The sequence below is a fragment of the Protopterus annectens genome, chromosome 1.part0 (genome assembly GCF_019279795.1).
Source record: "Protopterus annectens isolate FY-2018-M chromosome 1.part0, PAN1.0, whole genome shotgun sequence".
Lineage (NCBI taxonomy): Eukaryota > Metazoa > Chordata > Ceratodontiformes > Protopteridae > Protopterus > Protopterus annectens.
The window spans coordinates 1,680,057,762-1,680,079,169 of NC_056725.1; the positions used below are offsets into that span (position 1 = coordinate 1,680,057,762).

The following is a 21,408-nucleotide window of genomic DNA, read 5'->3' on the forward strand; positions in this document are numbered from 1 at the left end:
GGGGAAAGGAATTTACCTCAGATTTTGCAATACTTAACTGTGATGCTTCACAATGGCTTTCTTTTTCCTCTATTAAAGTCCACGCTTCAGCTATTTCAGCTCACTATAACACAGCACCACCCCTTTTTTCTCATCCCCTGCTCAAGCAGCATCTCAGAGGGCCAAAGAACTTGAGACCACCCAGGGGAGCTCCTACCCCTGCCTGGGACCTTAACTTTGTTTTCGAAAAGCTCACTTTACCTCCTTCAAGCCAGCTGCTTCTGCAGACTTAAAATTTCTTTCTTGGAAAACAGTCTTCTTATTAGCAATCACTTCCGCTAGAAGGATGTCTGTATTACAGGCCCTTATGGCAGTGGAGCCTTTCATCATCTTTCATGCAGATAAGGTATCTCTGAGGACTAATCCATCCTTCATCCCCAAGGTGGTTTCCAGTGTGGCTCTTAACCAGTCCATTCATTTGCCAACCTTCTATCCCAATCCGCAGAACAAAGGGGAATGGATTCTGCATTCCTTGGACGTGCACAGAGAACATAGATTTTACTTGGACAGAACTAAATTTCAAAGAAAATCTGAGCAATTGCTTGTGGCATTTGCTGCTGGGGCAGAGGGGAAAGCTATTTCAAAACAAATCTTTTCTAAATGGATAAGCCATTGCATTAATTTCTGCTATAAGCAACATGGAAATCCAATCCCCCAGGGGATCGGATCTCGTACCACCAGGGCTGCATCTACTTCTGCAGCCTTTCTCAGAGGCGTTCTGTTAGGGATATTCTAGAAGCTGCTACCTGGAGTTCAGTACATACTTTCACCAAGTATTATCATTTACCATTTTTCTCTAAATCCAGAGCTGGCTTTGCCACTGCTGTCTTTGCAGGGCCTTATAGCTGGTCCTAATGCTGTATAAACCCATCCTCCCAATCATAGCTTTGGGAATCTAACCAAATGTAATGACTGCAACAGTACAACATGAAGAACATAGTACAGTTGTCTACACTTACCATAAATGTAGATGTTAGAATGTATTCACTGTTGCAGTCCTGGTTACCTTCCCTCCAGCCCCCTGACTTCTCTTGGCTCTACCTTCCCTTCTTGTTTGGTATATTTAAGCTTTCTGGTGTATTTGCTTGTTATTGGAGGTGTAGCATAGCATATAATTGCTTCCCATTGTGGGGGCACCTGACATCTGGGGCAAGAAAAACTGATGTAATGGTGTCCGCTGCATGTTTTATACCCCTGACGACCTGACGTCATGGAAGAAGAGACAACATCCGACGCAGGAATCCAAGACTCTGGTATTCAGGCCGGCTGAGGGCTACCTGCAGGCAGATATCCCAAATGTGATGTCTGCAACAGTGAATACACTCTAACATCTACATTTATGGAAAGTGTACACAACTGTACTTTCTTGACCACCTGTTCTGAGCAGATCTGGGTGCTTTCCTTGAGGTTGCGGACATGTGTGAAGAAAGACTTATAATTGTCTTTAGTAGATGTGGCCAGTTTGGACACTCTAATTTGCTTTGGAGGATTTCCCTAGTGCTCTTATTTGTTTAAGGCTAAGGAGAAATTGCTTCCAATTTGACACCTGTTCCTTCTTGGTCCTGGACAGCAGTTTTTTCCTTTTTATTAGAGTTTATTGTTGATGTTCACCAGACAGATATACTCTTCCTTTAGGAGGAGGATTTTGTCCTGTCTGGTATTCCTGATTCCATGCAGCTATGTAAATGCTCATATAATAATTTGGTTGTAAGTTTGAACTTAAAGTGCCAGTTTCTGTGGAGGGGAAGGGTTGCTGTGAAGCTGTTCTACTCTCCCTCAGGAGGTTGTAATTGGCTTTGGAGAAGTTTTTTTGTTTGACCCTAGCTGGGGGGGGGGGGGGGGTGATTTCAAAAGTGACTGCTTTGTGGTCTGATCTTACCAGGGATGGTGACACTGTAGGAAAGCTGCAGTGGCTAGTCATGTTGGTTAATACCAAGTCCAAGATATTTCAACTCTTGTGGGGGTGTCAACCAACTGGTCCAAGGCATTTGCATTAACGAAATCAAGTAATCTCTGGGCATTTGTGTTTTGACATAAGTATTTCTTCCAGCCTTTGTGTAGGTTAGTTAGTCACCCAGGATCAGGGTGAAGGGTTGAATCTTGATAGATTCCAAGAGGTCCAGATAGGTGGAGTGGGTATCTTGAGTCAGAGTTGGAGGCTAGCTATGATTTGAATAGGGGTGTTGTCAGTTGTTAACTGCACCTGGAGTATTTCCTGTGCATCATGCTATTTGACCAGCCTAGAGGTGTGTTTGTTTTTTATATATATTGCAACTCCTCCTTTTGTTTTGCTGCCCACAGCTTGAGGTCGGGATGAATGATACGATGAGTAACTTGGTGTGGCTGGGGTGCTTGTCTACAGTTTTTAACCAGGTTTCTATGACTGCACAAATGTCAGCTTCTTCCAGGGTTTAAGAATGCTTGCAATGAGTACAGTTTCATGTTTAGACTCCTAGAGTTTAGCAGCATAACCTTTAATTTACATTTTGATGAAATTTCCATGTTGGTAGTTTTGATCTTATGGTATTGCCTAAAAAAGGCACTATGGGGGAGGCAAGAGCCTTTGCCAGGAGCCTGAAGCCCAAGGGAGACAGATGCAGGCCATCTCTGGCAAAGCATCGTGGCTCGTCAGGTTTCTGGCGTTATTCAAAGGGGATCCAGTACCTGACAGCCTGGGAGGACATGACTAAGCCAGGTCTTGGTCAGTCATTTTCTGTTTGTATTGAGGCATCATTCTGGGTGATGGTAGTTAAAGTTCATATGTCAGCCATTTCTGCTTGTCTGCCTCTGAATCCACCTCTAGCTTCTAGTTTTAAAGTCAAACAATTTCTGAATTGCATCCTTCATATTTGGCCTCCAAGAAAGCCATTTCCTCCTTTTTGGAACCTTTACTTTACTTTTCTTCTGGAAAATTTCAAGTCCGCTCCCTTTTGAGCAAGCAGTTTCCTCTTGCTTACAACTTTGCTCTTGGAACACTGCATTGTTGGTGGCTCTCAATTCTGCCAAGCGGTTCACTGATCTTGATTCTTCACTCTGGATTTTCATAGACAGCTCAGGTCTTATCTAGACAAGACAAAGCATATCGGGAAATATGAGCAGCTTTTTGTTTCCTTTCATACCAGTTGGTTTGGTGGTGTCTGAGTAGACCATCTCCTTCTGGATTTTTAAGACCATTCCTTTTTTGTTCTGTTCATACTCATTCTGCTAGGGCAGTGGCCACTTTTGCTTTTTTTTTCAAGGGTCTGGATGCCAGAGCCATCTTGGAAACTGCTACTTAGTCTTCTGTTCACACTTTTACCAAACATTACGAGTTGGATGTCATTTCTATGGCTAGGGTGGGTTTTACCAGCCCATCAGTTATGGGTTTTTGGTGTACTGTTCTGTGCCTTCCTCCTTCCATGCTTTCCAGTAGCTTTTGTATTTTCTGAAGAGTAAAGAATGCTACATTAGTGGTATAAGATCTTACCATAACAAATGTCCTACTTCTCAGTGTTGCAGTATTCTCTCCCTCCCTTCTGCCCTGTTGTTTGTTAGCCTCCGTCGAGGGGGTCCTTCTTTCATTCTTTTCTCCTCCTTCCCTTCCTTAATGTACGTGTCATTGCTTTTCTCTGAGGTTGTTCTGGTTCTTCTAGGGCACTTCAGTTCTGAGGTTAGGCATCCATATATTGCATATGTATCCTTCCCATAGGACATATGTCTGACGCAAAATGCCTGAAAGGTGTAACTACTTTGGTATGCTGACTGGATGTTCGGATATCCTGTGCAGGATATTCCGAGAGTAAAGAAAACTGCAACAGTGAGAAGTAGGATATCTGCTGTTACTTTTTTGTTCAACTAGTATGGCATTTTCTGTTGGACAGTCTGGTAGCTTTATTGGTTATTAAAAGTGAAATTGTAAACTACTTTGGGTATACCACTACTGTACCATGCCCCTTAAGGGAACTGTTAACTTCACCTAAATGGAAATAAATTTTCTACCAAATAGTAAATTAGATATGTCTTTTCCACATTCATGCACCTTTACAATTCCTCTGCGAGTCAGAGATATTTTCTATTGTCTGGAAGAACATAATGTGCTCTACGAACTAACCCAAGCATGAAATCCACTAACCGTATGCATCTAAAGCTTAAGTTCTTTTATGTATGCATCTACTTGAGTACCTCTAATATGTGATCTTGTAAAGTCTGATTTTTACTAGGAGCTTATTTGTATTAACTGATGCTGCCCCTTATTTAACGAGTATTCACTTGCATTTGTTATTAGTTTTAAAGTTAGTCTGTATTGATATGGACCATGGAAGTGACGACTTCAGTTTAGTACTTATGTTGTTCAATGTAGCCATGTATTTCTTAACTTCAGAATTTTACTGCATTTGTTGTACCTTTGAAAAAAGTGCCTTCACAGTAAAATGGTAAATGGTTCTGTTTATTATGACTGGTTAGGACAGCAACCTAATGTAATTTGGGATTTTATTTTAGTTAAATAGCTGAAAATCCTTGTGTGTGCACAAGGTATGGTGCTGTGTTGTAAATCACGCTGACTCTGCCTTCTTAAAAAAGATATGTGGATAATTTTGTATTCTTGAGCTTAGTTTTTTAAATTGAATTTTAAGCTTTTGTGAATTCACAGCAGATGTTGCAATAATTTATTTTCTAGGCATATCTAATTAACTGTGTATGGAACTGCTACAAGTACATCAATAATAGAAATGTGCCTGAAATTGCAGTCTACCCAGCATTTGAAGCTCCTCCCCAGGTGAGCACCAATTTTTTTTTTTTGCTATTTTGTTTTAACAGATTAGCAGCAGATGGAGTCTTTCATAGGTTATAGCAAGAACGACATAGTCAAACATAGGTTATAGCAAGAACGACATAGTCAGGCATAGGTTATAGCAAGAACGACATAGGCATAGGTTATAGCAAGGACGACATAGTCAGGCATAGGTTATAGCAAGAACGACATAGGCATATTGCAAGACAGAAGGAGAAATAATGGCAAGTAGTACAATAGTGCAGCTGGGAAAGGCAAAGTATAGGTCATCAGCTGAGTATGTAGTGCTTGGATGTTCTCTTGCACTAGTGGAAACCATGAACTTCCTGTCTTTAAGGCAAGGACAGACAGAACTGTGCTCTACTTTGATGTGGCGAAAATGACTTCTCAAACAGTAGCTCAGAAATTCTTAGCCGTAGTATACATTTATAAAGCTTTCACTTAGAACAAAGCCATTTCTGTGTTACTTAGATAGCAGGTAGTCGCAGGTACTCTTCCCCATCTCCAGTAATTCAAGACATTTCAATACTGATTCAGTCCCACTTTGGGTAAAGACACTAAGGAAACTATCCACTCAACAGAGGACATCAGACTGCAGAGAACATCATAAGACTGAAAATATCAAAAAAGGAAGGAAATGTCATCTAGCATACATGTCACACTACCTTCATCTGTCTCAGAAGCACAAAATTTATTGTCCTCAAGATCTCTCCCCCAGATGGATTAAGGGGATTATGACACCTTCTTCAACCTAGCTCCTGCATTGGGTGGCCTGTGCTCACCAAACACTTCAGAAAATCAGAGTGAGAAGGATGCTAGAAGTCTAACAGCAGACCTCTAAAGTGAGTGAATGAATGACAGTGCTTGTTGGGGGGGCACATACTGAAAGTGGTGCTGCATTGAAATATGCCTGCTTATGTCAGGCTACATTTGCTAATAGCCAAACCCCCACAAACACTAGGATGTGTTCCAAAAGACCTTTGCTTGAAAATATTTGGTATTTTTTGGGAAGAGGGATCTGTTAATATTTATTTGAACTATTACATATAAAAACAAAAAATGATCACTTTTCTCTGCAGGGGCTTGTATTGTTGGTGATAGCACCTGTCATCTGAAGGTCCTGTCTTGGCATAATTTGCATTTTGTAACTGATACTTGAGAGCACACATGCTATCTTCTGGTGAATGCTGTGATATTTGCTAGCATGGAGGGGAAATGTACTCAGTCTCACACTTTTACTGCTCCCATCACTGTTTATAACTTGACCCTTATGTACTACATATATTTCCTGTGTTCACTGAACAAGAAATCGGTCTTCCAAGTGTATTTACAATTTCCATAGCAACAGACTGTGGAAGGAGCAAAACGTGAAAGAATGCTACAGGTATCAGTAGCTTAATCCGGCTGTCTTTAGAAAGCACAAGAAGCTCCAATGTTGGAGGGTAGCCAGTAAAGTGAACAGCTTACAGGATCTCTGTCACCGTTCCAGGTATAAGCTGGAATGATGGGAGAAGGCAAGGAGTAAAGAGGGGATGTTCTTCGTGTTTCACTGTTGTAGTCATTACATTTGGGTTATCTGCTTGCAGTAGCCCTCAGTCGGCCTGATTAACAAAGTCTTGGGTCCTGCGTCAGTTGCTGTCCCTTCTTCCACGACGTCAGGTAGTCAGGGATATAAAACCTGCAGCCAACGCCATTACATCAGTCTTTCTTGCCGTGCAGTGCCCGAAGCAGTTTGTAAGTGCCGGTCTGCCGACTCCTGAAATTTTCGTTTTCGAGTTTCAGAACCAAAGTCTTCAACTAAAGCTAAGTACCTCATTGGGGAAACTTTTTCTTGCTCCTTACCGATGTCAGTAAAAGTTAATAATTGCATTACTTGTGGAAAGCAAGTACCTCCTAAAGATTTTCATTTGTACTGTATTCCTTGCCTAGGCCCTGACCACGACATACCTTGCTGTTGGTTTTGTGCTTTATTTAATCAATGCACTATCCGTCTGTATATTTTTGCCTCTAAATATTTTGGTTCTCTGTTTAATTATCCAGAAATGTCGTCTGTTAGCCATCCGACTACCAGGATTCCGAAACGTGCAACAGAGACGGGCACCAAGGTCCAAAACTGCCAACAACGCTTCCAAGCCAGTCGCCAGTTCGTCGGTACTCAGTGAGGTGCTGTCACAGCCTCTGATACCCGCTACTTCTGATTTGCAGGCCTCTACTGAGACCCATTCGGAGTCTGGTATGCCGCAAGATGCTTCAACTATCGAACCTGCGGATGTCTCTACCTTGGATGGGTCCGGAGCCGCTGTGCAGGCACCAGCTTCTGAGGGTGTATTCAGGCCTACGGACTTGCATGTTAAACCGATGCCTCCTTCTTCATTTAGGCCTAAATCGCGAACCATGCCTAAAAAAAACGACGCCCAGGCCGCATGCTCAGGCCTCTATGCCTAAAAAACAAATGATAAGAATGGCTGAAGATCTTTTAACTGTAATCAGGGGAAGCCAACCTCCCCCTTCTAAGAGACCTAGAACTGAAGTTGTTTATGAATCTTCTGACCATGATTCTGATTTTTCTGATTCTTGTGATGATCTGGATTTGCCCTTATCTACTTATGAAGATTCTGATGCAGAGGACTGTATTCCCTCTGCTTTCCCTCTGCTTCCCCTCCGGACGAATTTTCTTTTGGTGAAACCTTACATACTTTAAGGGAGCATTTCCACTGGGAAAACCAGGATTTTTCTGATTCAAAAAGAGGCTTAGGGATTTCTTACTCCTGCCACAGCATAGGCCTTTAGCTATACCTCCTGTACTAGACATTGTTGATGCCTTTTCAGAATCTAGTTTGGCCCCTGATTCTTTGTCTCCTGCTCCCAGAAAACCTGACAGATATTATAGGGTTCCTGATTCATGCAAATGTCTTTTAAAAAATCCCATTGCAGATCCAGGGACTATTTCACAGGGACCCAAGGGCATTAAGGTTTCTACTGCTAAAAATCCCACCCCTTCTGATAGATACTCCAGGGCGCTGGATAGATGAGGTAAGAAGGTGTACACTTCTGCAACCTTGGCCATTAGGGCTTTAAACTGCCAGTTTCATATGTTAAAGTATCAACATGTTATTGGGTTGCTTAAACAGAAAATGATGATGATTCCTGACTGTGCTGAAAATAAAGAATTACAGGATTTAATGCATTCTGTTGAGCAGGTTGGTAAACATACTTTGCAATGTGGATTTGATTCATTAGAGGCCTCTTGCAGGGCTGCTGTTACTAGGTCTGTGCTCGCAAGGCATGCTTGGCTTAAGGAGCAATCTTTGCCTGATCATGTTAAAGCTAAACTTTTGGATGCTCCCTTAAATCAGGACCGCCTGTTTGGCAACAAAGCTGAAGAAGTTCTTAAAAAGATGGAAGATGAAGCTAAATCTATGCAAACTGTTAAAGATTTCATGCAAGTTCAGCCTCCTAGATTTAGTAGGTATTGGCCCTCTAATAATTGGTCCTTTCCAGCCCCTTCCAAGTCTTCTCAAGCCAAACCCAGACACAGCAGAAATTCCAGATTTCAGTCCCAAGGGACACGACTAAGAAATGGGGGATTTCCGCACCCAAATCTGGGAGTAGTAAGACTCCCCCCTATGGAAAACTGTCTCAATGACTTTTTTTTTTAAACTTCCAAGCACTTCCCAACTGAATGCTCCTTCAGGCGGAAAGATTGGTCTGCAGACCAAAAACTGGAACTCATTACCCAGGACAAATGGGTTTTTAAATAGTGTCCTAAGGATACATATTTCACTTTCACAAGTTACCAACACCAAGCGGGTGGCCAGATCTACCCCCAAATCAGAGGGCAGAGGCCCAAAATCAAAGTCTCTCTCTCTCTTAAGCTTGGGGGCTATTCAGTTGGTACCAGAAGAGGAAAAAGGGACAAGGTTTCTATTTGAGACTTTTCCTGGTACCCAGAAAAGGCAATACATGGCGTCCTATCCTGGACCTTTCTTAAACACCTTTCTGGTGATTCCAAAATTCAAAATGCTGACTCTTCACCAACTGCTTCCTATGCTAGGCAAAGATGCATGGTTGGCAACACTAGACTTAAAAGAAGCATACCTGCACATCTGCACTGCCTTTTGGCTTATCTACTGCGCCCAGGGTATTCACAAAGTGCCTAGCTCCAGTCATTGCATTTTGCAGGCAAAGAAATATTCAAATTTACCCATACCTGGACGATTGTCCAATTCAGGCAAAAAAACAGGACATACTTTTGAATCATCTGGCCCTTTGTTCAAAGGGTGCCAACTTGTCTGGGGTACACCATAAACGTAAAGAAATCGCACCTGGTACCCTGTCAGCAAATTATATTCCTGGGAGCAAGCTTGAATACAACTTCCCAGATGGCTTTCCTCACACCATAGAAACATTCATTTGACAACCTTCTTCAAACAAGTGGCCACAAAAACCCAGCTAATCTGCAAGGCAAATACTGCAAGCCTTGGGGTTCATGGCCTCCTGCATTCTTCTAATTCCATATGCAAGGCTACATATGAGGAAACTACAATGGAATCTCAAAAGTCTATGGTGTCAACATTCACATGATCTAGAAGCAATGATTCCTACCATACCTTGCCTACACCTAGAGTTCCTTTGGTGGGCAGAGGCCTGCCACCAAAACGGGGGACTACCATTCACACTACCCCCTGCTGCCCAAACCTTAACAGACACATCAGACTATGCATGGGGGGGCTCACCTGGCAGGGAAGTGCATTCAGGGCAAATGGAACCCAAGTCAAATGCAACTATACATAAATCAAAAGGAAATGTTAGCTGTACAGAATGCTCTGACAGCCTTCAAGGACTACATTCTTCCAGGACAACTAATGGTAAAGACAAGACAACACCACTGTTATGTGGTACATAAACAAGCAGGGGGGGTACACATTCTTACTCTCTCTGCAGACTAGCCATGGCATTGTGAAACACAGCCTTGAGCTACTGAATCACGTGCTCAATTCCTGCCGGGAAAATTAAATACACTGGCAGACTGACCAAGCAGAAACCTCATGGACCCACACATGTGGAAACTGGAACCAAGGATTTTCAAACATGTTGACAAGCAAGTGGGGGAGCCCAGATATAGACCTGTTTACCTCCCCCCAGAACAATCAGTTGGACAAATTTTGCACAAAGATTCCTCATAAGCTAGCTTGGAAAGTGGATGCTCTATCCTTCAACTGGAAAAACCTAAAAACCTATCAGTTTATGCCTTTCCTCCTCTGCCTGTGCTCTCCAAGGTACTACTAAAGATCAAACAAGACAAGCCAAGGATGATTTTAATTGCACCAGACTGGCCATGCCAACACTGGTACCCCCTCTTGCGCAGTGTGTCACGCTTGGCCCCATGGCACATGCCTCAGACTCCTTTGTTGTCTAAGCAGGAAAACCAGATTCTGCACCCTCAGCTGCAAACCCTGAACCTAGCAGCTTGGCTGATTACCTAATCTCTCCGTTACCATCCCTCAGTAAACCAGTGATGAATATCATTTTAGAGGCAAGGAGGCCTAGTACTAGAAACTCTTATACTGCAATATGGGAAAGATTTTGTGCCTGGAATCAATCTCAAGGGATGAGCGCAGCAGTGCCCAATTTACCTCAGATTCTGCAATACTTGGGATGCTTCATAAGGGCTTGTCCTTTTCCTCCATCCAAATTCATGCCTCAGCCATTTCAGCTCATTACAGCACAGAGCCTCCCCTCTTCTCTCACCCATTACTCAAGCAGTTCCTCAGAGGGACCAAAAATGTAAGGCCACCCAGGAGAGCTCCGACTCCAGCCTGGGACCTTAAATTTGTCTTGGAGAAACTCACTCTTCCTCCTTTCGAGCCAGCTGCTACTGCAGATTTTAAAATTCCTTTCCTGGAAAACCACTTTCCTTTTAGTAATCACTTCTGCAAGAAGGGTATCTGAATTACAGGCCCTTATGGCAGTGGAGCCTTTCATCATCTTTCATGTGGACAGGGTGTCCCTCAGAACCAATCCCTCCTTCATGCCCAAGGTGGTATCCAGTGTGGCTCTTAATCAGTCCATTCATTTGCTTACCTTCTTTACTAACCCACATTACAAAGGGGAACAGACACTGCACTCCTTAGAGGTGCACAGACAACTTAGATTTTACTTGGACAGGACTAAACCTCAAAGAAAATCTTAACTGCTGGTGGCATTTGCTGCAGGGACAGAGGGGAAAGCTATTTCAAAGCAAACCATTTCAAAATGGATAGGCCACTGCATTCACTTCTGCTATAAGCACCATGGAAAACCTATCCCACAGGGCATCAGTCCCCATTCAACCAGGGCTGCATCTACCTCCACAGCCTTTCTCAGGGGCGTTCCTACCAGGGACATCCTAGAAGCTGCTTTCTGGAGTTCTATACATACTTTCGCCAAGCATTATCACTTGCCAATTTTCTCTAAATCCAGAGCTGGCTTTGCCAGTGCAGTATTGCAGGGTCTTATAGCGGGTCCTAATTCTGTTTAAATTCCTCCTCCCAACCTTAGCTTTGGGAATCTACCCAAGTGTAATGACTGCAACAGTGAAACACGAAGAACATAGTACAGTTGTGTACACTTCGCATAAATGTAGATGTTAGAGTGTATTCACTGTTGCAGTCCGGGTTACCCTCCCTCCAGCTCCCTTTTCTTTTGCTATACCTCTGCTCTCCCTTACTATGCTCAAAAAGATATTTGGTGTATTTGCTTTTTAGTTGGAGGTATATTCTTGTAATTATAGATTTAATTGCTTCCCATTGGGGGGGCACCTGACATCTGGGGCAAGAAAAACTGATGTAATAGCATCTGCTGCATGATGTCCTTCAAGGATGCATCTGCAGTCCTAACAAATGGGTTGTCCTGTCGTCAGGCAGCCCTTCGGTCGGCCGGATTCCAAAGTCTGGGTCTGGCCTCGGCTGGTGTCGCACTTCACCCGACGTCATCTCTGCTGGTCTTCGGGTATAAAGGCATCAGCCGACGACATTTTCCTCAGTCTTTCTTGCCGCGTGGCGCCCGAAGCAGAAGCTGTTCGCAAGTGCCGGTCGGTCAGATCCAGAGACTACTACTACCGAATACTACTTCGAAGACTTCTAAAAGCTAAGTACCCCATTGGGGACTCTTTCTTGGCCAGCCGATGTCAGAAAAGTAAATAACTGTTTAACTTGTGGGAAACAAATACCTCATAATGATTTCCACTCTTACTGCTTACCTTGTTTAGGCCCAGACCACGATGTAGCAGCCTGTTTAGCCTGTGCTTCCTTCAACCGAAACGCCTAGGCGCCGGTCGGAGTTTGCTGAACAGTTTTTCGCTCAGATTTTGTACATTATGCCGCCGGATCCTCCGACTTCTCAAATTGTTATAAAACGAAGAAAAGACCGACACTCGCGGTCCGCGGTTTCGCCGAAACCACGGTTAAGCATACATGAGTGTCTCGGTTTCGGCCGAAACCGAGCAAACGTCAATCTTCAGCCGAATCCATGACTACTACCGAGGCTCCTGCTACCCTAGTTGAATCGGCCTCTGAAGTTTTGCCTACTAATGTGGTTCCTATAGAATTATCAGACACCATCCCTTTGGATGTCTCTACCCCAGCACGTGGTGCTGCTAGGCCTCCTGCAGCCATGTCTATTAAGGCCTTTGCCAGGGCTAAAGCAGCCAAAACTGCTAAATCAGTGCCTGTTAAGCCCCCCTCACACAGGCCCATTTCCAGTTCACAAATGCTTACTCTGGCAGAGGATCTCATCTCTTTAATTAGGCGATCCCAATCTCACCCAGACAGGGCCTCTCAGCCTCCAGAAAAGAGACCTAGAGCAGAGCCCCAGAGCCAGTGTCCTCAGATGATTCTTCTGATGACTCTGACATTACAGACCATCCAGAGGCTCCTTTTTCTACTTATGAAGATTCCGATGCTGAAGAATCTATTCCATCTGCCTCTCCACCAGAGGAATTTTCCTTTGGGGAAACCTTACATGCCATGAGAGAGCAATTCCAATGGCAGGGACAAGATTTCTCAGATTCAAGAAAAGGCTTAGGACCTTTCTACACTTACCGCAACATAGGCCCTTAGCTATACCTCCAGTTCTGCCTGTTGTGGATGATGCATTTAATGATGTTTGCACTGCTCCTGATACTTTACCTCCAGCCCCTGCCAAACCAGATAGGTTTTACAGGGTACCAGACACTCATCACCACCTATACAAGGCCCCACTTGCAGATCCTGACACTATCTCCCAGGGGCCTAAGGCAGTAGCTTCGACCTCAGCAAAAACCCTCTCCTTCTGAAAGGGAATCCAGGTCCTTAGAGAGATGGGGTAAAAAAGTTTACACCTCTGCTACTCTCTCAGCTAGAGCTTTGAACTGTCAGTTTAATATGATCCAATACCAAGAGTTTATGCTTGATCAGTTAACTAAGAAACTGTCCTCTGATGACTCCTTAGTTAAGAAATATGTTTTAGAAATGGTGAATAACATTCAGCAGGTTAGTAACCATTCTTTAAAATGTGGCTATGATGCACTGGAGGCTTCATTTAGATCCGCCATGACTGGCACAGTTATAAGAAGGCATGCATGGTTGAAAGAACAGGTCTTGCCGGATCATGTTAAAGCAAAGCTGTTAGATGCTCCTATGGATAAGGCCAGTCTATTTGGTTCTCCTGCTCAGCAAGTAATGAAGAAAATGGAAGAGAAGGCAAAATCTGTACAAACAGTTAAGGATTTCTTACAGGTTCAGCCCCCAAGGTTTAGCAGGAACTGGCCTTCCAAAATTGGTCCTTTCCAGACTCTAAATCTCAGAGAGGCAGGAATAGACGCCAGAGGCAGAAATCAATCCAGAGGAGGTGCCTACAGAGGACACCAGTGGCAAGGCAATAACCAGCGAGGCACAGACACAACCACTGCCACTGCAACAGGACAATCACAGTAACTTGGCTCTGACACCTACCAGGGAACAAATAGCAGCACCCTTAGGCGGAAAGTTAGCCTTATTTTCAAAAATTGGCACTATATCACAAAAGACAAGTGGATTTTGCAGACCATAGACCAAGGCTACAGGTTTCACTTCCACACCTTACCAGTAAAAAGAGGAATGCCAAACCTACCTCCAAATCAGAAAACAGAAGCTCTAAAGCAGATAGCTCAATTAACAAAGATGAGAGCTGTGGAAAGAGTACCACCAACAGAACAGGGCAAAGGATTCTACTCCAGACTCTTCCTAGTACCAAGAAAAGAGAAAAGTTGGAGACCTATTCTCGACCTGTCCGCTAAACACATTCATCATTGTCCCAAAATTCAAAATGCTGACCCTACAGCAACTTCTTCCCATGCTGGGCAAGGAGTGTTGGCTGGTAACTCTAGATCTCAAGGAGGCATACCTGCACGTCCCCATACGACCAAATTGCAGAAGATACCTCAGATTTCTTGCAGGATCAGAGCATTATCAATTCTCAGCATTGCCCTTTGGCTTATCTACTGCACCCAGAGTATTCACAAAATGCCTGGCATCAGTAATCGCTCATTGCAGGCTACAGGGAATCCAAATTTATCCATACCTGGACGACTGCCTGATTCAAGCGGACAACAAAAGCAAGCTGACAAAAGACTTACAAAGAGTCATTTGCTTACTACAAGCCCTGGGATACACAGTCAATTTAAAAGTCAAGATTGATACCATCCCAAACAAGAACATTCTTGGGTGCGGAATTGGACACAGTAAAACAAATGGCATTCCTAACTGCAGAAAAACAAGAACAACTCCTCTTTACTTCTTGGCATTAACAAAGCAGAACAAACTAACAGCAAGGAAAGTACTGCAGGCCTTGGGCTTCATGGCATCATGCATAATCCTGGTCCCCCATGCCAGTCTGCATATGAGAAAGCTACAGTGGTACCTAAAGAATTTATGGTCTCAACACAGGCACAGCTTAGAAACCAAATCCCACTAATCCCATGCCTGAAACAAGAGTTCCTATGGTGGGCTCAAGCATGCCAGTCAAACCCAGGCTTGCCCTTCCACAACTTTCAAGCAAGCCAAACCATCACAACGGACGCCTCAGACCTAGGTTCGGGCGCACACATGCTGGACAAATGCATACAAGGATTATGGACTCCAGACCAGCTGCACCTGCACATAAATCAAAAAGAAATGCTGGCAGTAAAACTAGCAATCCAGAATTTCAGACCATTCCTCAGAAGGCCATTTAATGATAAGGACAGACAACACCACAGTCATGTGGTACATCAACAAACAGGGAGGCACTCATTCATACCCCCTATGCAGAATGACTCTGGACCTTTGGAATATGGCTCTGAGCTACAACATCCAGTTACAGGCAATATTTGTACCGGGAAAAGAAAACATCCTAGCAGACATGTTAAGCAGAACTACCTCGGATGCTCACGAATGGATGCTACACCCGGACATCTTCAAGGCCATCACAAAAAAATGGGGAATGCCACAAATAGACCTATTCGCATCCCCACTCAATCACCAGCTCAAGAAATTCTGCACAAGGACATACCACCCACTTGCATGGAAGGTGGACTCTCTATCCTTCAGTTGGAAAGGCCTGACAACATATGCATTTCCACCTCTTCCTTTGATGCACAAGGTACTACTGAAAATCAAAGAGGAACGTCCAGGGATAATTCTGATAGCTCCAAATTGGCCAAGACAACACTGGTATCCATTGCTGAGGAGCATGTCTCGGGGGAGAACGTGGACACTACCCCTGATGCCTTTGATGTTAACTCAGAACAACTACAACATCATGCATCCAAACCTAAAAACTCTGCAACTGACTGCCTGGAACATCACATAACAGCAACTAACCCAGATTTATCCCAAAGGGTTAAAGACATTATCCTTGAGGCCCGCAGACCTTCAACAAGAAGGAATTATGCAGGGAAATGGAAAAGGTTTGTCATTTGGAGTACTGAAAGAGGAAAAGATGCGTCAAAGATAGATATTGCTAACATCCTGGAGTACTTGGCAGAGCTTCTCCATACAGGCCTGTCCTATTCCTCCATCAAGATACATGCATCAGCTATTTCTGCAGAATACAGCTTCGATCCCCCTGTCTTCTCACATCCTCTACTCAGGCAGTTCCTTAGAGGAATCAAGAATGTAAAACCTCCTAGGAAACCTCCATTACCAGCATGGGACTTGAACTTTGTGCTAGAAAAATTGACACTCCCTCCATTTGAACCAGCAGCAACAGCAGATCTTCAACACCTATCATGGAAAACTGCTTTCCTACTGGCAATTACTTCAGCAAGAAGGGTTTCGGAACTACAGGCCTTAATGGCAGTACAACTCTTCCTAATCTTCCATCAAGATAGAGTGTCCATGAGAACTAATCCTACATTTATGCCTAAGGTGGTATCCAGAGTGTCTCTAAACCAGGCAATCCACCTACCTACCTTCTTTCCCAATCCACAGAACAGGGGGGAAAGACTGCTGCATACCTTGGATGTACATAGACAGTTGCGCTACTTCCTGGACAGAACCAAGGGTAATAGAAAAACTGACCAGCTTTTAGTAGCTTATGCAACAGGAAGGGAAGGAAAAGCAATTTCCAAACAGACAATCTCCAAGTGGATAGGAAATTGCATAAGATTCTGTTACTCCTACCATGGAAAGCAAATTCCACAGAACGTAAGACCTCACTCTACAAGGGCTACAGCCACTACCACAGCTTTCTTACGAGGAGTGGCTACCAAGGACATTATTGAGGCGGCTACTTGGAGCTCCGTGCATACATTTGCCAAGCATTACAACTTACCTCTATATTCTAGATCCCGAGCAGGGTTTGCCACTGCTGTATTGCAAGGGATCCTAACTACACCATAATTCTTCTTCCTCCTCCCCTAGTTTGGCTATGGTATTCTACCCATTTGTTAGGACTGCAGATGCATCCTTGAAGGACATAATACAGTTTTGTACCTACCATAAATGTAGATGTCCGAACAGGATAGCATCTGCAGTCAGGATTACCCACCCTCCTTCCCCTCTGTGGTACTCCTAGGGTATTTACCCTCCTAATAGCTAGCTAGGGGGGATCTCTTATGGTGTATTTGTTTGTATATATGTACATACATGCTTATTTTTTGTGTTTGCCTACTATTTATTTTGGAAACATTGGCATTTATCCAAAATTTAGTTTTCCAAGAGGACAACTGGCATCTGGGGCAAGAAACACTGAGGAAAATGGCGTCGGCTGATGCCTTTATACCCGAAGACCAGCAGAGATGACGTCGGGTGAAGTGCGACACCAGCCGAGACCAGACCCAGACTTTGGAATCCGGCCGACCGAAGGGCTGCCTGACGACAGGACAACCCATTTGTTAGGACTGCAGATGCTATCCTGTTCGGACATCTACATTTATGGTAGGTACAAAACTGTACTTTTTATACCCCTGACGACCTGACGTCATGGAAGAAGGGACAGCATCCGACGCAGGACCCAAAACTTTGTTAATCAGGCCGACTGAGGGCTACTGCAAGCAGATAACCCAAACGTAATGACTGCAACAGTGAATACACTTGACAACATCTACAGTTATGGCAAGTGTACACAACTGTACTTTTTCCACTGACTAAATCCATTGCAAAGGCTGTCGGCACCTTTGTTGCTGACCCTGTGCTCTTCAGTAGCAGAACCATGACCTTAAAAGTAATTTCTTGGAGTGAGTTCTGGGATTGGAGCACTGCAGTGTCCACCAAGACCCGCACAAGAGACACCTGCTATTGCAGAGGAGATTTAGTTGTCTACTGACCTGCTAGTGTGGAGCAGGATTTTAGTTTTGTTGCAGCACCTGTTTTACTTGCAAATCAGGTCAACGGATACTTATCCTCACAGCTTACAAGAGCTGAGGACCTACTTGCTGGTTCTCTGCCTTGCAGGTCTGTGGTCATACCAGGATATTTATTGTATTAAAGAGCACTTTTTTGTGGTCTTTTGGAAAATGTCTTGGTGTGTGGCCATTAATGAATGTAATCTGGCATAAGCACAGGCCTGTTTCAATGCAGCACCACCTTCATTATGTGCCTCCCCCAACAACCACAGTGAGGGAGCGAGTGAAAGATTGTGTAAGTCCATTGTTGGTCTTCTAGCACCCTTCTGCCTCTGATTCTGCTAAGCGATTGGAGAGCACAAGCCACCCAGTGCAGGATCTAAGTTGAGGAAGGATCACCATTGTCCCCTTAATCCATCTTGCTGAGAGATTTTGAGGAAAATAAGTTGTGTTTCTGAGATACATTAAGGTAGTGCAACTTCTGTATGTACCCCAGATGAACTTTCCTTCCCTTTTTGATATTTTCAGTCTTATGCCCTGCTGCAGCTTCTTCCTTGGCTCAAACCCTAGAGTAAATCAACACCAAGAAGACTAGATGCCACCACAGAGAAGGTTAATTGTTAAAACACTATTAAAAAAAATAATAATAAAAATTAAAATCCTGGATGAGCGCTTTCAGTCTTTTTTCAAGGCCTTCTTCAGATCGGAAATAACAGATAATCGGTTCCTCTTTTTTCAATGTGTAACCAACCAATGAAATGTCATTTTTGCAGCTGCCGTCCCTGCAATGTGGGCTTCAATGGGATTATACTATTCGATTCTGGGGATTGGTTGGCTTGCAAGTCAGCTGCCCACCTTGTCTCTATTTCTGTTTTATTTACAATGTCTCCACCAGTCAAGTCTTGTGCCACTTAAATGACTTAATCTGTTCCTTAAAGCATCTGTTTGTCTTGCCAATATAAAAACCCTGACAGTAAGTACAGCTGACCAGGTATATCAGATTCTGGGTCTTTATTGCATATCCAAACATTTAAATGGAACCCGCGGATGCCTCTACCTTGGATTGATCCGGAGCCGCTGTGCAGGCACCGGCTTCTGAAGGTTTATAGGCCTACAGAATTGCATATTAAACTGGCTCCACCTTTTATACTAAGGCCTAAATCTCGATCTATGTCTAAAAAAACGACGCCCAGGCCACATGTTCAGGCCCTTGTGCCTAAAAAACAAATGATCAAAATGGCAGAAGATCTTATTACTCTAATCAGGGGTAGTCAACCCCCCCCCCCCCTCTAAGAGGCCTAGGGCTGAGGTTGACTATAAATCTTCTGATCAGGACTCTGTTTCTTCTAATTCTTCCAATGACCTAGATTTGTCCATACCTACTTATGAGGATTCTGATGCAGAGGATTCCATTCCCTCTGCTTCCCCCCCTGAGGATTTTTTTTTGGGGGGGGGGGGACTTTATATACCTTAAGGGAGCATTTCCACTGGGAAAGTCAGGAATTTTCTGAATCTAAAAAGAGGCTTAGGGATTTCCTTCTACCTCAGCATAGGCCTTTGGCTATACCTCCTGTACTAGACATTGTTGATGTGTTTTCGGAATCCAGTATGGCCCCTGATTCCCTGCCTCCATCTCCTAGTAAACCAGACAATACTGCAGGGTTCCTGAGTCCCACAAGTTCCTTTTCAAAAATCCTGTTGCGGATCCAGAAACCATTTCTCAGGGGCCTAAGGGCATTAAGGCTTCTACTCCTAAAAATCCTACCCCTTATGATAGAGACTCCAGGGCGCTGGATAGATGGGGCAAAAAGGTTTATACTTCTGCAACCTTGGCAATCGGGGCTTTAAACTGCCAATTTCATATGTTAAAATATCAACAGCATATTATTGGACTGCTTAAACAGAAAATGATGATTTCTGACTGTGTGGAAAATAAAGATTTACAGGATTTATTGCATTCTGCTGAACAAGTTGGAAAACATACTTTGTAATGTGGTTTTGATTCTTTAAAGGCCTCTTGCAGGGCTGCTGTTACTGGGTCTGCGCTTAGAAGGCATGCTTGGCTTAAGGAGTAATCTCTGCCTGATCATGTTAAAGCAAAATTGTTGGATGCTCCTTTAAATCAGGACCGCCTGTTTGGCAATAAGGCTGAAGAAATTCTAAAAAAGATGGAAGATGAAGCTAAATCTATGCAAACTAAAAAGATTTCTTACAAGTGCAACCTCCAAGATGTAAGAATTGGTCCTTTCCAGCTCCACTCAAGCCAAACCCAGACACACCAAGAGCACCAGGTTTCAGTCCCAAGGGACTCTCAGAACTAAGCAATGGGGGGGCCTCCACTTCCAAATCTGGAAATAACAAGACACACCCCCTATGGTAAACAGTCTCAATGACCTTCCTTTAAAATTGCCAAGCACTTACCTTTTAGCCGCCCCTTTGGGGGGAAAGATTGCTCTTCATGCAAAAAACTGGAAACTCATAACCCAGGACAAATGGGTTTTAAATGTAGTGTCCCAGGGATACAGATTTCATTTCCAAACTTTGCCAGCACCATATGGGTGTGGCCAGACCTGCCCCCAAATCGGTGAGCAGAGGCTCAGAAACAAGTACTTTCCCTCTTAACCATGGGAGCTGTTCAACTGGTACCAGAAGAGGAAAAGGGACAAGGTTTCTATTCCAGGCTTTTCCCGGTACCCAGAAAAGACAAATCATGGCATCCAATTCTGGACCCATCTACTCTAAACAACTTTCTGGACATCCCAAAATTCAAGATGCTGACTCTTACTTCCTGTGCTAGGCAAAGATGCCTGGTTGGCAACTCTAGATTTAAAAGAAGCATACCTGCATATCCCAATCAGGGAGTCTTGCAGAAGATAGCTATGCTTCAAAGCAGGCTACTTGCATTATCAGTTCTCTGCACTGCCCTTTGGCTTGTCTACTGCGTCCAGGGTATTCACATAGTGCCTGGCTCCAGTAATTGCATTTTGCAGGCAAAGAAATATTCAGATATATCCGTACCTGGACGATTGTCTAATTCAGGCAGAAAACCAGGCCATACTTCTAAATCATCTGGTGTTTGTAAAAAGGGTTCTAACTTGTCTAGGGTACACAATAAACGAAAAGAAATCACAACTCGTACCCTCTCAACAAATTACATTCCTGGGTGCAAGCTTGAATACAACTGCCCAGATGGCTTTCCTCAAGCCAGAAAAGCAAATTCATTTGGTAACTTACTTCAAACAAGTGGCCACAAAAACCCTGCTATCTGCAAGACAAGTACAGCAAGCCTTTGGGTTCATGGCCTTCTGCATTCTCTAATTCCATATGCAAGACTGCATATGAGGAAACTTCAATGGTACTTAAGTCTATGGAGTCAACATTGTCAGAGCCTGGAAACAATGATTCCTATCATACCTTGCCTACGCCTGGAGTTCCTATGGTGGGCAGAGGCCTGCCACCAAAACAAGGGACTGCCATTCACACTACCCCGTGCCGCCCAAACCCTAACTACAGACGCATCAGACTGCACGGGGGGCTCACCTGGCAGGGAAGTGCATTCAGGGCAAATGGAACCCAAATCAAATGCACCTACATATCAATCAAAAATAAATGTTAGTTGTACAGAATGCTCTGACAGCCTTCAAGGACTACATTCATCCAGGACAACTAATGGTAAAGATGGACAATACCACAGTTATGTGGTACATAAACAAGCAGGGGGGTACACATTCCTATCCCCTCTGCAGACTGGCCATGGCATTGTGTAACATGGCCT

General features: G+C 43.8%; 1 protein-coding gene across 1 annotated transcript in view; it reads left to right on the plus strand.

The window, feature by feature from the left end:
* Nucleotides 1-4,696: 4,696 nt before the first annotated feature.
* Nucleotides 4,697-21,408, plus strand: part of LOC122799476 (lysosomal-associated transmembrane protein 4A-like) — a gene marked incomplete at its 5' end in the record, with an annotated part of 122,417 nt that continues 105,705 nt past the window's right edge. The window contains 1 exon segment of the mRNA XM_044068561.1: nucleotides 4,697-4,795. Coding sequence (XP_043924496.1) covers nucleotides 4,697-4,795 — 99 coding nt within the window.